Below are 14,212 nucleotides of genomic sequence, written 5' to 3'. Positions count from 1 at the left end.
CCTACTCTCCAAAGAGCTGTCCATCTTGAGTCTTAACAGAATGCTTTAGACCTTCACTCATTCATTCATTCATTTGTTCATATTATAAACATTTACTGGGGATACAAGAGGCTGTGGCATCTTCCAACGGCCTTACAATAAAAAAATAAGTAAAAATTAAAACAAACAAACAAAAAAACAGCTTGAAATATAATAATTCAAGGTTCTTGTAACACATTAGAATATGAAATAAAATTTCTTGAAAGAAAACATTCTGTCCATTTCACGTTTTTAGAAACTATCTTCAGTGTAATGTAGAATTGAAGGGGGAAAAACTTACTTTTGCAGCTTGTGGCAATTCTCCCCACAGCCAGAGCATTTCTAGGGTGTTCTTCTGCATCGTCCTGTCCACAGACTTACTGACCAATTCTGAATCACTTTTAGGTGTTGAAGGTCGGGAACCTGAAGGACTTAAGGGAACACAAGTCTGTGATTAAAGTGGCAAGAAAAACTTTTTAAAAATACTTTTGGCCCAAAATTCTATGGTTCAAATAGCCCAGAAAATGCACACAAGCCACCATTCCCTTATGAGAGTGGCTTCATGACATGTCTCGCCTGTGGCCACCAGGGGTCCACAGAAAGCCCATCCAGGAGGAAGGTGCTCCCAATGAGTAACCCTGTCCCAAGCTGCTGCCAAATTCCAAATAGAGAAGGTGAGAAGTAGCACTACAGAGAGAAAATTGGGGGGAAAGAAAGAGAGAGAGAGAGAGAGAGAGAGAGAGAGAGAGAGAGAGAGAGAGAGAGAGGAAAAAGAGTTTGCTTTTACCTTAAAACCACCCATCTTACCCCACCTCACCCAAGCACACCTCTCCTGCATTCTCAATTTCCAAATCAAGTTTCCCAACACTGCCCAAGGGCCCTGGCCATCTCTGGCAGGCACGCATTATATTCTATATTTAAGACACTAGTGTGTATCCATCTGCACTGGCTTTGAAAACCAGGAAATTGCATCATGGGCCAGGTTTACCACAAATGTCAGACGCTACAAGTAAACTTGCTAACGTGGCAGGGGCCTCCGAATCGAAATTTTATGAAATATTATACCTTCCAGGAATGCCTCAAAGGCTCCTACTTGCTAAGGCTCTTTCAGTAACAACACGTCACAATGCTTAATTCTCAGGCCAGCGTTTGAGTGGTTGTAACTTGTGTTCTCAACCCTATGTTTTCTGCTTTATAATCTTGAGACATGAACAAAGTCTTACTTCTGTCCAAAGTCAGCAGCCAAGAGTAATCAGCTGACCTACAAAATTCTCACAGTATTCTCAACACACAGATGAAGAAATATATATCTACCCCTGTATTTAATGTATTTATTCTCCCGCATCATTTCCTCTAGAATTAGATGACAGTTTTCAAATACACTGAGAAACAAAGCTACCATAATTTTCCTTTTGCATCTTCTTTCAGAGACCACCTCTTACTGATGTGCTTGGTCCCATGTATCTATCTGTCTGAATCAGATGCAAATCCATTTGAATACGGCTTTGCTGTCAGGACAAGGAGAACTCACAGATGATACATAACTTCGATCAAATAGGCACCCATAATGGCTGCATTCATCCTGGATCTCTTAATTCAAGCCATTTGGACCAAGCGGACCAGGCGCTCTTGCCTTTATCTCCTTCCCACTGAGGTGTATGCTAGCTGGTTCCTTCCTCCCTGGTGTCATTGCCCACCAGCCCATCTACATGGCACCAGGTGCGGCCCCGAGGTCAGCCTGGAGAAGAGGGTCCTGAGATGGCATGCTTTGAGAGCATACAAAGTGGGACCCCCCCCAACACACTTCCCGCCCTTGCGGAAGCAGCCCATGAGAAGGAATATGGGGCGCGCCTCCTCTTGTTCTGTAATTACAGGCTTCTCTTCAAAAGGCCAATGCTTTTCTGACACGGAAGCGTCAGTGAGGGTCCTTTGTACCTACAACTGTAACCAGAATCCATTCTTCCTCGAGTCATCACGGAAGACGCTTCCTGCCCTCACCAGTGCTGCGCCCAAACTTCAAATCATTTCTTTACAAAGCTCTGCCATGATATTTATCACACAAAATATAATCTATATTTGGTTATAAAATCATTGGAGCAATAAACTGTCTCACCCACTGCCATTAAATTAAGTAAAGCCCTTTCAGCTGAGCTTGCTCTGGAGTAGGGGATCAGCAAACTCTTTCTGTAAAAGGCCAGAAAACAGGTATTTCAGGTTTTGTGGGTTATGCATTCTTTGCCATCGGGCTGTAGTCTGCCAAGCCCCGCTCCAGAAGAATGCAAATCCCAGCTCCAGAATCCCTAACATTCTGACCCTCTCAGAAAGTTTCCACAGAGGCCGTCAGGCCTGCAAATTCATACTCATCAAGAACCAAGCCCTTGTGAACATCATAAGCTGAAGTCCCCTCTCTCCCATTCCACATGCCACTCCCTGGCCCCTTGGGCCATATCAGCCTTTGTCAAAGGAGTCGGGATACCATACACATGTACACTCTGACTGCTCGTTGGGGGAATTCAGACTGGGTGAAGGGGAATTAGGGGAAAGATTCCCAACACTGACTGTGACCAACGAGAAAGATGATTCCAAAATTTCCCACTATCAAAGATTAGGCTTTTAAGATCAAGGGTTGTTCAAAAAAGTAAGCTTACAAGGTCACTGATTTTCACAAATAATGCGTTTATTAGCCATATAATAGTTTTCAGTATTTTTGCCAGTCTTTATTAGTCAAACTGGTTATAGCTGTTCACAACTCAATTTGCCTCATTTTAAAATGGCCTTTCTTCTGCACACGTGACATCTGAATAAAGTATGAGATTTGGTTCTAAAATCAAAAAGAAAACCAGCATCTCATGCAGAAATTAACCATAGCTTCATTCACTACAGTTTTCAAGTAAATCCCGTAAGCACAACGTAGGCAGGTCAGGGCATGGACAACACTGAAGGAACAGGGCAGACTTCAGACCATTGCATCAAATGAAAACACAAACCTACGATCCTAAACCTTCAGATCGGTCCTATGCTGTTCTCCAAAACTCTGTTCTAGAAATGCTGTGGAAATATCTGACTCCATTATTCCGAAAGTCTAAGAAGCTATTTAAATATTTGTAATAATAATTTCCCTAAAGTGACATCTTAAAACATAGTCTTATAAACTTATTTGTTGAACCACCCTGGGCACAAAACAAAAGAGCATACTCCCGACTTTTATTTCATTATTCTATTTTTCAAAGCACTGCAGAATGGAGAAGAATTATATGTTTAACTATAATTTCCAGAGTCAAATGTAGTACTTAAAAAAAATCGAATACTCTACAAATGCTTAAAACGAAAGGAAAATAATAATAATCTATACGCATTTCCCTCATAAATAATTTGGTTAGTGAAATAGATTTGTAAGGGTTAGATCAAAATTTTCATTTCCTAGATTCTATATGCAGTTTCTGCATAAGTAATTTGGTTAATGGTAAAATAGATTTTTAAGAGTTAGATCAAAATAGTCATTATCGAAGACATCCAAGTGGGAAAAGTAATCCTGCTACCTTTCCGAAGCATGGAAGTGGGACGACTGTGGAGGGCAAGAGCTAGACAGCCCGCCCTCGGCCACGACTGCAACGGGAGGGGGAGTCCTTTGGCAATCTACCAGGCTACTGGATACCACGTGATACACATTAAAAAAAAAAGAAGAAGAAGAAAAATCGTAGGTCAATTAAATTAAATGAAATTTCATGTAAGTTATAGGACCACTCTCAACAATGACATTTGTAAGAAAATGAACCAACTTAGGCATTTGACAACAGCAGAGAACCCATATGTTGAAATCTCTAAGAAATCAACATGAATTTTCTTAACCACAAAAACAGGAAACTGCCAAAAAGACCCATTTCACTTTCTATTTCATCCATATGCCCATAAAAGATTGTTTTTCTCTGGTCAGAATTTCGTGCTTAATCAAACCACTTACTCCAAGGATTTGATAATTTGTGCTATCAGTTGTCTCTTTAAAGAAAATCAAGATTCCAAAGATGGAAATCTGTTTATCCTAACTTGTAATTGCATTTGACAGTGGTCAGATCCTCATAGTCTGATGCAGTCATTACTCTGCCTGCATAGAGCGAACCACCAAAGACAGAGAAACCTAGTCAGGGTTGTGTTTAAAACATTTATTTTAAATCTTTCAATTAACGTAGGGTGTTTGAACAGATTTTTCCACCTATTAGTGGTTTCTAAACATTCCACCTATTTTCTTCCTGAAGTACTGTGTTTTTCCCTCCTGAGAGTTTATCTCCACAGACCTCGGAGGAGAATGTGTGAAGTACTAGAAAGGTCTTCCATCTTCACTGTCCGATAGGACAGCCACTAACTGACTGCCTATGACTACTGAGTACATGAACTGTGGCCAGTCCAAACTGACATGTTTTGTCCATGTGAGATACACAATGGTTTTAAAGGCTTTAGATGAAAACGAGAACATGACATATCTCATTAATAATTTTTTAGGAAACAGTTTATTTGAAATGATATTTTGGATCTACCGGGTCAAATGAAATATAGCATCAAAGTCAATTTTTTCAGTTTCTTGTTACTTTCTAAGGATGGGTGCTAGAACATTTTAATTTACATAGGTAGGTAGTACGTATTATGTTTCTGTTGGACAGCACTGGTCTTTAGACAGACAAACCTCATTGAGGGGATTTCACAGGTCCCCACCGCCACCCTGGTTGACTGACATTCATTGTCACAGGACTTCCTGGAAACTGGGCATGTGACATATCTATTTTTCTCCAACCTTAAGCTCAGCACACACTGCTCACTGTGCTGTCTCATTAACTAGATTACTCTGGTCAAACTGGAACCAGAAGTGGCATTTACAGGAGACCAGCTTTAGGCAGGAAGCCTCCACAGCACACGCCAGAATGCCTAGGGGCCTCCTACCCTTGCATTTTTAAACCTGAAGTAAATCTAGTGCATTCGGGATAAGAATAACCCAACGACATCACACTATCACTTAGATCGCTATTTCTCAACCTCTTTCTCACGGTCACCACATAGCCGCAGCATTTTGAAGTCTTTTTCCCCTAAGAGCCCTCCCTCCACCATAAAATGTCAATGCTGTTCCTGTACTGTGCACTTGTTTATGTGCTGTGGCTTAGTACAGGCCACAGACCATTATCATAGCTAAGATTTTTGCACCTGGTGAGGGTGGTCGCGTCCCGACTGAGAACGCACAATTTAGATCTGTCCTTTCCCCAGTTCTGAAAGCTGCCCAGAAGGGCTCCCAGAGTCTCATGGGTTCCACCGATTCAAAGCCTCAGGACTCTCAGAATGGGACCTGCACCTGGCAGCTCTGCCTCTCCCAGCTCACACTGGAAGTCTAGGCCAACGTGAGAGTTCATTTCAGGGAACTAAATATCCTTGAATTCAGCAGAACGAATAAGCACGGGAGAAGGGCATCATTCTAACAGCCCCACATGTCCTCAGTGGCCCCTGAAGCAAACCTTTGTGTTTGAATCCTACTATAGAGATAAGTATCCAGAAAGACTCAGTCACCTGTCTTCTCCTGTTGACAGCACTGTGGGACTCAACAAGGGGCTTCCTTTCACTGCCACCTCGGGGAGCTAAGAGCCACATCTGCAGTTCAGTATTTAAAAGAAGTTTATGATCTGCACACGGTGTTTTTAATCCTGGCCTGTAACGTACCTCCTACTCTAAACTGCACTTTTTCTGTTCCTAACTAATTTCATATTTTATTTATGTTTCACTATTTTATTAAATATGCTTCCTATTATTGACTTCAAATCCTCTGGACCAGGACAGGCGAACAGACTAACATACACACAAACCAGCAACTTACCTGGAGTTGGGTGACCACTCTCTATCGGAATTAGGGTACGAGGCTGACTGAGGAAAAGACATGACTGGGGAAAGGTTTTCCTTAGGAACGTCTTCTAAGAATGGAGGCATATCACTAGAAAGAGTTCTGGTTAAAAAAAAAAAAAAAAAAAAAAAATTAAAGTTAAAGAATTACTAGTGATAAATTCATGATAAAGCCAAGTTTCCACTTTTTCCTAATTATCTCTAAGTCTTTTGGAGATTAACATGAGCTCTTTTAAAACCACCCAGCCATATTCCAGGCAGCGGAGAGGAAAGATACATTTTGTATGTTCATGCTTTGGCTGAATTACAAATGTAAAATTACTTTGTTCAAGTATTTGGACTTTATGTTAACAAGATAATTGTTTTATTATCAAAAATTATACTGAATTACATAAAAATCTGAAAGGTCAAATGAGTTTTCTTTTAAAACTGGCATTTTTCACCAAAAATGGTAATACACAGAAACAGAATTTCACCACACTGCTAAAAGCAAAGAAAAACAAAACAGGGTGGTCCATTCAACTCTGGGTCTAATCAAAACTGGAAAGGAAAAGATTGCGTGTAGAGAAAACTGGTCACATTCTACATTGACTTGCAACCCTAAGCCGATCACAGATCAGCTCCAAGCTACAAAATCAGCCAAGCGCCGTGTACGTAGTTGGTGCTCAAATAGGAATAAGGGGGTTCTGAAACTACGGTTTCGTGCGTGAAGTGTTAGTTTGGTCAGTTCCTGTTTCTCGCCTCTGTTCTGGAATGGGGACGTTAGCAGCCAAAGAGGTCTGGCATTCCCAACTGTCTCTTAGTTGTAGCTACAGCAAACCTTGTTGATACATTAAGATTGGGGCCACAGGATTCCAAAATTCAGTCTAAAATATACTAACAGAAGAATAAGGAATTCTGGGGAAAAACATTCATAAAAAGCTCTAGAAAAATTATGTCACTCAGTTCTCATGTGGGTCCTGCCTCTGATTCACATTTTCACCTGCTGTTGCTCTCTGGCGGGTCCATCTCCTCATCAGAACTCATTTCTATGGGAAACATGTCTTCGTCTTCAGATGTGTTCACATTGTCATCTCTTTTCAGGCTGTCCAGCTGGGACTTTCTCCTCCTTTTTCTTCTTTTCTTCACTAAAGAGCCACTTGAAGGGGTCTCACTGGGAGGTAAGACTGGGGCTGCCGTGTTGGGGTCCAGACTTCTCATCCTGTCTGCAGAGTTCCTCTTCAGCTGGCATTCCATTAGCGAGGCTCCTTCCGACAGGATCGGGGAGGTGGCCAGGTGCATCGGGATTACCTCCTAAAGGACAGAAAATATTTTCACAAAAGAGTCTCGTTAATTTGGGTTAAGGAGCAGGGTCGTGCCGAAGGCCTGCCATTGTTCATTCAGGAGCCCCAGCCTTTCTCAGGGAGGGCCACGCAGGCAGTGGGACTAAATGTCACAGTGACCTGGAGACGTGGCTGCCAGACTTGATACAAGAGCACACAGTCAACAATTCATTAAATGCTATTTTGTACTGAATTCCACATTTTCATAATTATAACAAAGCAAAGTAATTATGAGTGATTTCAGGCCGCCGAAATTCACCTTTTTCTGAACTATCCGGAGTAAAGCCAAAAAAAAAAAAAAAATGGGCTTTTTGAGTCAACACATTACCCTGGGAACTGGACTCAATTTTGCATTTCAGTGTGGGTAACGGTGTGTGCATGTAAGAGAGAGAATGTGTATGCATTTTTTAATATGCACTGAATTAAGACACTAATTTTAAAAAGAAAAACACCAAACAGTCCCCTCCACTGTGCCCAAGTGCCTGCCTGTGCCAGAGCACACCCAGGGATGTGGTGGGACGTGGTTGCCGAGTAACTACATATTGACCCTCTGCTTAAAAACAAAAGGAAAAAAAACACAGCCTGTCATTAGCTGTGTAAGGACTCACCAGGTTTTTAAAAACTAGAGCAATCATTTTATTAACGAATGACTCATTTGTTATGAGAAACCTAGAAACAAGAAGAATATGTATAAAAAGAGAGGGGATAAACAGAAACATGCAGCTGATCGTGTAAAGTAGCTCAGAGAACATCAAACGTGCTACAGAGATAGAAAGTCTACATCTGAGAGCAGCAGCCTCCGCTGGAAGGGACGTGAGAGGTCATCTCACTCAGGGGCTCAACTGGACCACCTGAAGAAGAAATGCCGAGAGCGTTGACACTGGGTCAAGAGCGGAAAAGAAGGTTCCAGCAACTGAAAAAGAAAGGGTGGGCCTCTGCAGGTGGAAGAGAGACAGTATCCTGTAGCAATCTGGTGAGGAAGGACACAGGCTCCCCAACGTCCAGCAGCCTCTCAGGGACAGAAAGGGGCATCCGTATGGGACAGAACACACTCTGGCCTCCCAAACCCCATCCCACCCATCGGCTCCCTCTGCAGCTTGCAGCTTCCGTGGCGTCTTGCCCAGAACTCTTCCTCAGCTCTGACAGCATAAAATCTGTCTAAAGCCAATGGGCAAACGGAAGTTAAAAATGCAAGAGTCCACTTGGGTGGGAAGAGCTCCTGTCAGAGCACCATTAGGAACTAAGTAATCATTTCCACAGCCTTCCCTTTGGATGGGAAGATGAAGAGCAGACAGGCAGGGGTTCCTGCTGGCCAGGCAGGTAATTACAGAAGACGGAAGGCACCGGGCAGGGATGCTGGCCTCCTCATAGGTCACACCTTTGCTCCAAATGGAAGCAGAATCTGAGATGAATTGCTTCCTGAAACTGTAAGTATGGACATTTGTTCTAGAGCCTAGAGCCATTCCTTTTTAATCAGGATTAGTTTTAATTAGTTCCTGCATCTGCCCCTACAGGAACTAATTCAAGTGGGATTTATAGAGAAATCACTATATCAGAGTGGCTTTCTCAGTGAGTGAGAGTAAAAAGAAGTGGTTTATCTAGAAGAAAACATAGGGATAAATCTTCATGACCTTGAACTTGGCAAAGGATTATTAAATATGACACCAAACGCATAAGCAACAAAAGAAAAAAGTAGATAAAATGGACTTCACCAAAATTTAAAAAGTTTTGTGCTTCAAAGGACACCATCAAGAAAGTGAAAAGGCCATTCATAATGGAAGAAACTATTTGTAAGTCATATATCTGATTGGGGACTTGTATCTAGAATACATAATGAACTCTTAAAACTCAATTTAAAAAAGATAAATAACTCAATTTAAAAATAAGCAAACAATCTGCATAGACATTTCTCCAAAGAATGCATCCAAATGGCTAATAAGCACTTGAAAAGATGCTCAATATCATTAGTCATGAGGGAAATGCAAATCAATACCACCATGAGATACCACTTCAGGCCCATTAGGATGCCTACAGTCACAAAGTCAGGTACCAAGTACTGGTGAGAGTGGACAAATGCACTCAAGCATGGCTGATGGGAATGCAAATGGTGCAGCAGCCTTGGACAACCATCTGGCAGTTCCTCAAATGTTCAACAGAGAGTTACCATCTGACCCAGCAATTCCACTCCCAGGTATGCACCCAAGACAAATGAAAATATCCGTCCATATGAAAACCTGTACACAAATGTTCACAGAGCATTATTCACAACAGCCAAACGGTGGAAACAACCTTTTGTCCATCAACACATGAAAAGACAAACACGATGTGGTGCACGGATATAATGGAATGCCATTCACCACACAAAGGAGTGACGTACTGACACACGCGACAACAGGGATGAACCTTGAAGACATTATGCTCAGTGAAAGAAGAGAGGCATGAAAGACCACATACTACACAATCCTGTTCACATCAAAGTTCAGAGGAGGGAAATCGACAGACACAGAAAGTAGATTAGTGGTTGCTTAGGGCCCAGGTGGTGGTGGTGATGGGGAGGTGATAGCCAAAGGGCACAGAGTTTCTTTTTGAGGTGATGAACGTGAGCCAAAACTGACTGTGGTAATAGTCGCACATATCTATGAAAATACTAACAACCACTGAATTATACACTTGAAATGGATAAACTGTATGCTACAAGAAATACCTCAATGAGGGTGTTAAAAGTTTTTAAATAATAAAAATTAAAGTGATCTGCTCACTCATTAAACAAAAATTAGAACACTCAGCCATTTGAGTATAATTTGACACCAGTATAATTTGCACGCTTTGGACAAGGGATCAGACCAGTGTGATTCAGCTACTCTGTCTCCTTGGAGATAGGGAGCAAACTCAAACAGCCAGGACTGCGAGTCTTGCGTGGACACAGCACACACCCAGCCTTTCTGGCTCAAGCCCCCAGGACAGGGAAACAGCTGCTCTTCTCTGCTGCCATCTTCACACAGCCAGCCCCGGCATCGCCTCTCCACCCACAATTCCACTGTGTCTCCCACATAAGCATTGCTCAAAGCTCACACCTTGGCAGTAACCTTGACCACCCAGCCTTCCTTACCTGATCATTATCAGCCTCTTGAACAAAAAACGCTTCTCCGTTATCTCCCAACTTCATGTGCAAATCCACAGACTCCCCGTTGATTTCTATGTCAACCTGAAAGGAAAACATACGTCTTCGCAACAGACCTCATGGGGGATGGCCATGGGTCCCCACCCACACTTTAATCACATACATCCCAAAATACCACACAATTCTAAATTCAGTCAGTGTGGGGCCACCTGCTCTTCCTCATCAAGGGATAGAGTCCCCTCCCCTGCCCCACCCACCCCCCACCTTCAGCTTGGTCAGGCTTATGATGGCCCCAACACGTAGAGCACAAACCATAGTCATGACACTATGTGATTTCAGAGGCTAGGACAGAAAAAAAGTCTCTCTCTCTCTCTCTCTCTCTCTCTCTCTCTCTGGAGACGCTCACCCTTGTAGCCAGCCGCCATGTTGTGAGGACACCCAGGCGGCCTTCCCGCTGAGAATCGGGCCAAGAGCTGCCAGGCATGTGTCTTCAGAGGACTCCAGCCCCAGCCTTGAGCCTTCCAGCTGAGGCCCCAGACAGCAGAGACAAACACGGACCTGCTGTACTTGGTCTGAATTCCTAACCCACAGAACTCAGGAGCTCAATAAACAGTTGGTTTACGCCACTAAAATGTGGAGTACTTTACAACAGCCATAGTAACCAGGACAATTTCCATTTGCAATTGTTAACTCAGTGCACAGCCCTTGCCAACAGAAAGCTAAAAATCTGGGTCTGCGACAAGCTCCGGAGATGTGAAGCCACAGAAATGTGATGATTTCATCTAAGAAGAGAACCCGTCCCCCAGGTCCCTGGGTCCTACGGTCTTACCACTTTCTCTCGGGAGCGCAGGACCCCCATCTTCCCAAAGCGGACGTGGAAAGGGGAGCACTGAAGGCTCCCGTTGGGTTGGCGGACAACAATGATGTCAATACACCCAGACAAGGTGGCAGGATTCAATCCCTTGTAGAGTTCCTTCACGGTGACAAACACCTGGCCCGCCAACTGCCCGACGTAATTCATGGTTTGAGCCTAAAAACAGAGATACAAACAAAACACACAGACACACAAACAATTAATTCGGGGAAGGCCATTTATCCAGAGCCAGCCAAAAAAAACTCCTCATTTCGGCAACATGGATTACATGTCTGATTTGACACCTGGCCGGGATCATTCTGTTCCACTGGAATGGGCTCCACAACACCCACCCCTGCTGCCCATCTTCCCCACCCCAAACAGCAAGCCCACCAACCTCCACCCTGGAGACCCCAGGAGGCCTCATTTCAGTCAGCACTGGCCCTTCCTCGCTGAGGTCAACAAGTACCCCTTTAGAGCACCGGGGTCGCTATGGCCACCTGTGCGTTCTCTCACTACATGCAGGTTTTACAGACTCAATCTCAAGACTCTTGAGAGAAAAGACTGTATTTGATACCTCTTAGTATCCTCCCACTGTGCCAAGGAGAGAAGGTACTTACTTAGTTAAAAAAAAAAAAAATAACTACCTTTACTTCAGAGAAAAATGGTTATTATTTGACCAATTCCGTCCTGGGTCTTTGCCTGCCTGCCTTCCTGCCTGGCTCCCACGCTCCAGGGCACAGCTATGCTCGGCTTTCATTTCTCTGACCAGCTAATCGATTGAGATTCACTCAGCAAACATCCAGGGTGTCTACTCTACAAAAGGCCCTGGTGCTGGGGGCTCAGAGATAAATAAGACACAGCCTGATCCACTGAAAGGACTGGCCGTCTCATAAAGGAGAGAGAGGTAAAACACAGCTCACTAAAATACGTTGTGTATGTGTGTTGTGTAAGGAAACGCTGAGGGAGTTAGGACCAAGGACAGTGGCGACTACATCACAGAGCAGCTGGCACTGGACGGTTTGGAGGGGGGCTGGAAGGCTTTCAGGTAGGAAAGGCCCTGCAGGACAGGTGTGGGCAAAGACACAAAGACGGGCTGTGTCTGCCCCAGAGAATGTGCAGGGGAAGGACAGAGAGTTGAAACCACGCTAAGAGAGTCTGACGTCGCTATGTAGCGGTGTGAAGCCACGATCACAGAGATTCACGAACAACAAAATGACAATTCAGACCAGGACTTAGGAAAAAACGTCGTCATAAAAATGTAAAGAAGTCTGGCAACAAAAGAAACTGAAGGCAGGAAGACCAATTCGTGGCTGTGGATGGTGTAGACAAGAACTGATGCCAGCCTGAAAGAGGGCAGTGACAGAAGAAACAGAGGCAAAGGGACACTGCAAGAGATATCCAGGCCCAGAACTGCAGGAGTCTGAGCGGGCACGATGCTCGGGCTCTGTCCACCACCCGGTGCTGACCCACACCCGACGACGGCCCAGCTCGGCACAGCCACAGCTTCCAGTCCCATGGTAGTGCCCTGTCACCTGCCCTGATGTGACTCAGACACCTCAGCCCAGCCCAAAGCACTGAAGTCTCTCTCTGCGGTCTTGCTCTGGCCGCCCCATCTCACTCCTCTTCACTGGACCGCCCCACCACCCACCCTCCAGCCCCCACCAAGTCCTTCTCTCTCTGGGTCCCTTCCTCCCAGCTCTAGCAGCACTTACACTTCAGGGCCATGTCCAGACCCTCTCCTCCCCTCCTCTCTGCCCACTGAACGCTGTGCTGGACCAGTGAGGCCACATGGTTCAAATGCCACCTGAGTAGGAAGGGTTTGCACATGTGACTTCCAATCGATGGATCCTAGGATGTCGCCCTTTCCCCCAGCCCACGTGCCTCAGTTCCCCACGGCGATGACCTGCCTGGGGACACGCTGACCCCACCCACCTCAGGTTCCTTACAAGGATCCAGCGGCCACCACAGCCTGTGCTCACCTGTCCCTCACTAGCCTCACTCACACAGTTTGGTTCTGTGAACTTTCTTACTCTAATGTGTCTATTTTGCCATGTGTTTCTCCTGTCCCGTGGTGAAGCCAGATTCTCCTTGAGTCCAAAAATCAAGCCTTGTCCTTTCAAGTTTAAGAAACAAACAAACAAAAAACACCTGTTGGAAGCCTCACCCCAACCTCTATAAGTAGAAGTGATATGAGCACCCCAATTTTCAAATAAGGACTCTGAGGCTCAAACGTGATGATAAGATGCCCTGCAAGCACTGGGCAAACCAGAACCGTGGATCTCACTCTAATTTAGGACAGCTCAGGGAGCTGAAAGCCATGAACAAAACCTCCCAAGGAAAGAGACTGAGAAAGCCGTCACTTCTCGTTTCAGGATTAAATGATGCCCTCGGGATTCACGACCATCCTCCCTCAGATGAGGAAATGCCTTAACACATTCAGTGAACACCTACAAGATGCACACAGACCTGCTCCCCATAAACAGTCACTGCCAGAGCTGTCCAGCCTCCACGCAAACACGAGCCACATGCACATAAATATATAAAATCACATGATTCCGAAGTGCGTTTAGTGGCGCAAATTAACTATTCATGCAGAAAGGGGAGGGGGGATAGTTCCTGAGAAGATGAACAATATAAAAAAGGATTCCTCGTAACCCTGATACTTTTTTACAGGGAATCGTTTTATAAAAGAAATCACCACCACAGAGTTCAACCCCGATTTGAACACACTGTGCTTACCGAGAGGTAAACCTCTGCCTGCACAGCTAGGGGCAGGCAGGACCAACAGCATCTCGCACGGTTTCTTTCATGTAATTACCTCACGCTCACGTGATTCACAATACAGCCCTGTAGGTGTGAGGCCTGTCAGATGAGAAAACTGAAGGACAAGCAACACGCAATTAAGCAAACGGCCAGGATCACAGGCCTCTGCAGCCCCCTCGCCTCCCGCATCCCCCACGGCTTCTCTAACTTCATGCACCTCACACAGGAGCTGTGCTCATCGCTGAATGACATGTGACC

The 14,212-nt window shown here is 44.5% G+C and overlaps 1 protein-coding gene across 13 annotated transcripts in view; it reads right to left on the bottom strand.

Moving 5' to 3' along the window:
• Positions 1–14,212, bottom strand: part of LPIN1 (lipin 1) — a 111,421-nt gene that overhangs the window by 41,086 nt on the left and 56,123 nt on the right. For 7 of the 13 annotated variants that reach the window (XM_019751161.2, XM_074331696.1, XM_074331703.1 and 4 more), the window contains 6 exons: positions 11,165–11,365; positions 10,324–10,419; positions 6,875–7,185; positions 5,870–5,995; positions 3,558–3,665; positions 320–449 (listed from right to left, as the gene is read on the bottom strand). In XM_019751161.2, coding sequence (XP_019606720.2) covers positions 320–449; positions 3,558–3,665; positions 5,870–5,995; positions 6,875–7,185; positions 10,324–10,419; positions 11,165–11,365 — 972 coding nt within the window. The remainder of the gene's footprint in view (positions 1–319; positions 450–3,557; positions 3,666–5,869; positions 5,996–6,874; positions 7,186–10,323; positions 10,420–11,164; positions 11,366–14,212) is intronic. The other 6 variants (XM_074331697.1, XM_019751240.2, XM_074331702.1 and 3 more) reach the window with 2 other exon arrangements.

The sequence above is a fragment of the Rhinolophus sinicus genome, linkage group LG05, assembly GCF_036562045.2.
Source record: "Rhinolophus sinicus isolate RSC01 linkage group LG05, ASM3656204v1, whole genome shotgun sequence".
Lineage (NCBI taxonomy): Eukaryota > Metazoa > Chordata > Mammalia > Chiroptera > Rhinolophidae > Rhinolophus > Rhinolophus sinicus.
The sequence above is the reverse complement of the archived record's forward strand: the minus strand, read 5'-3'. Positions and strand labels throughout refer to the sequence as shown.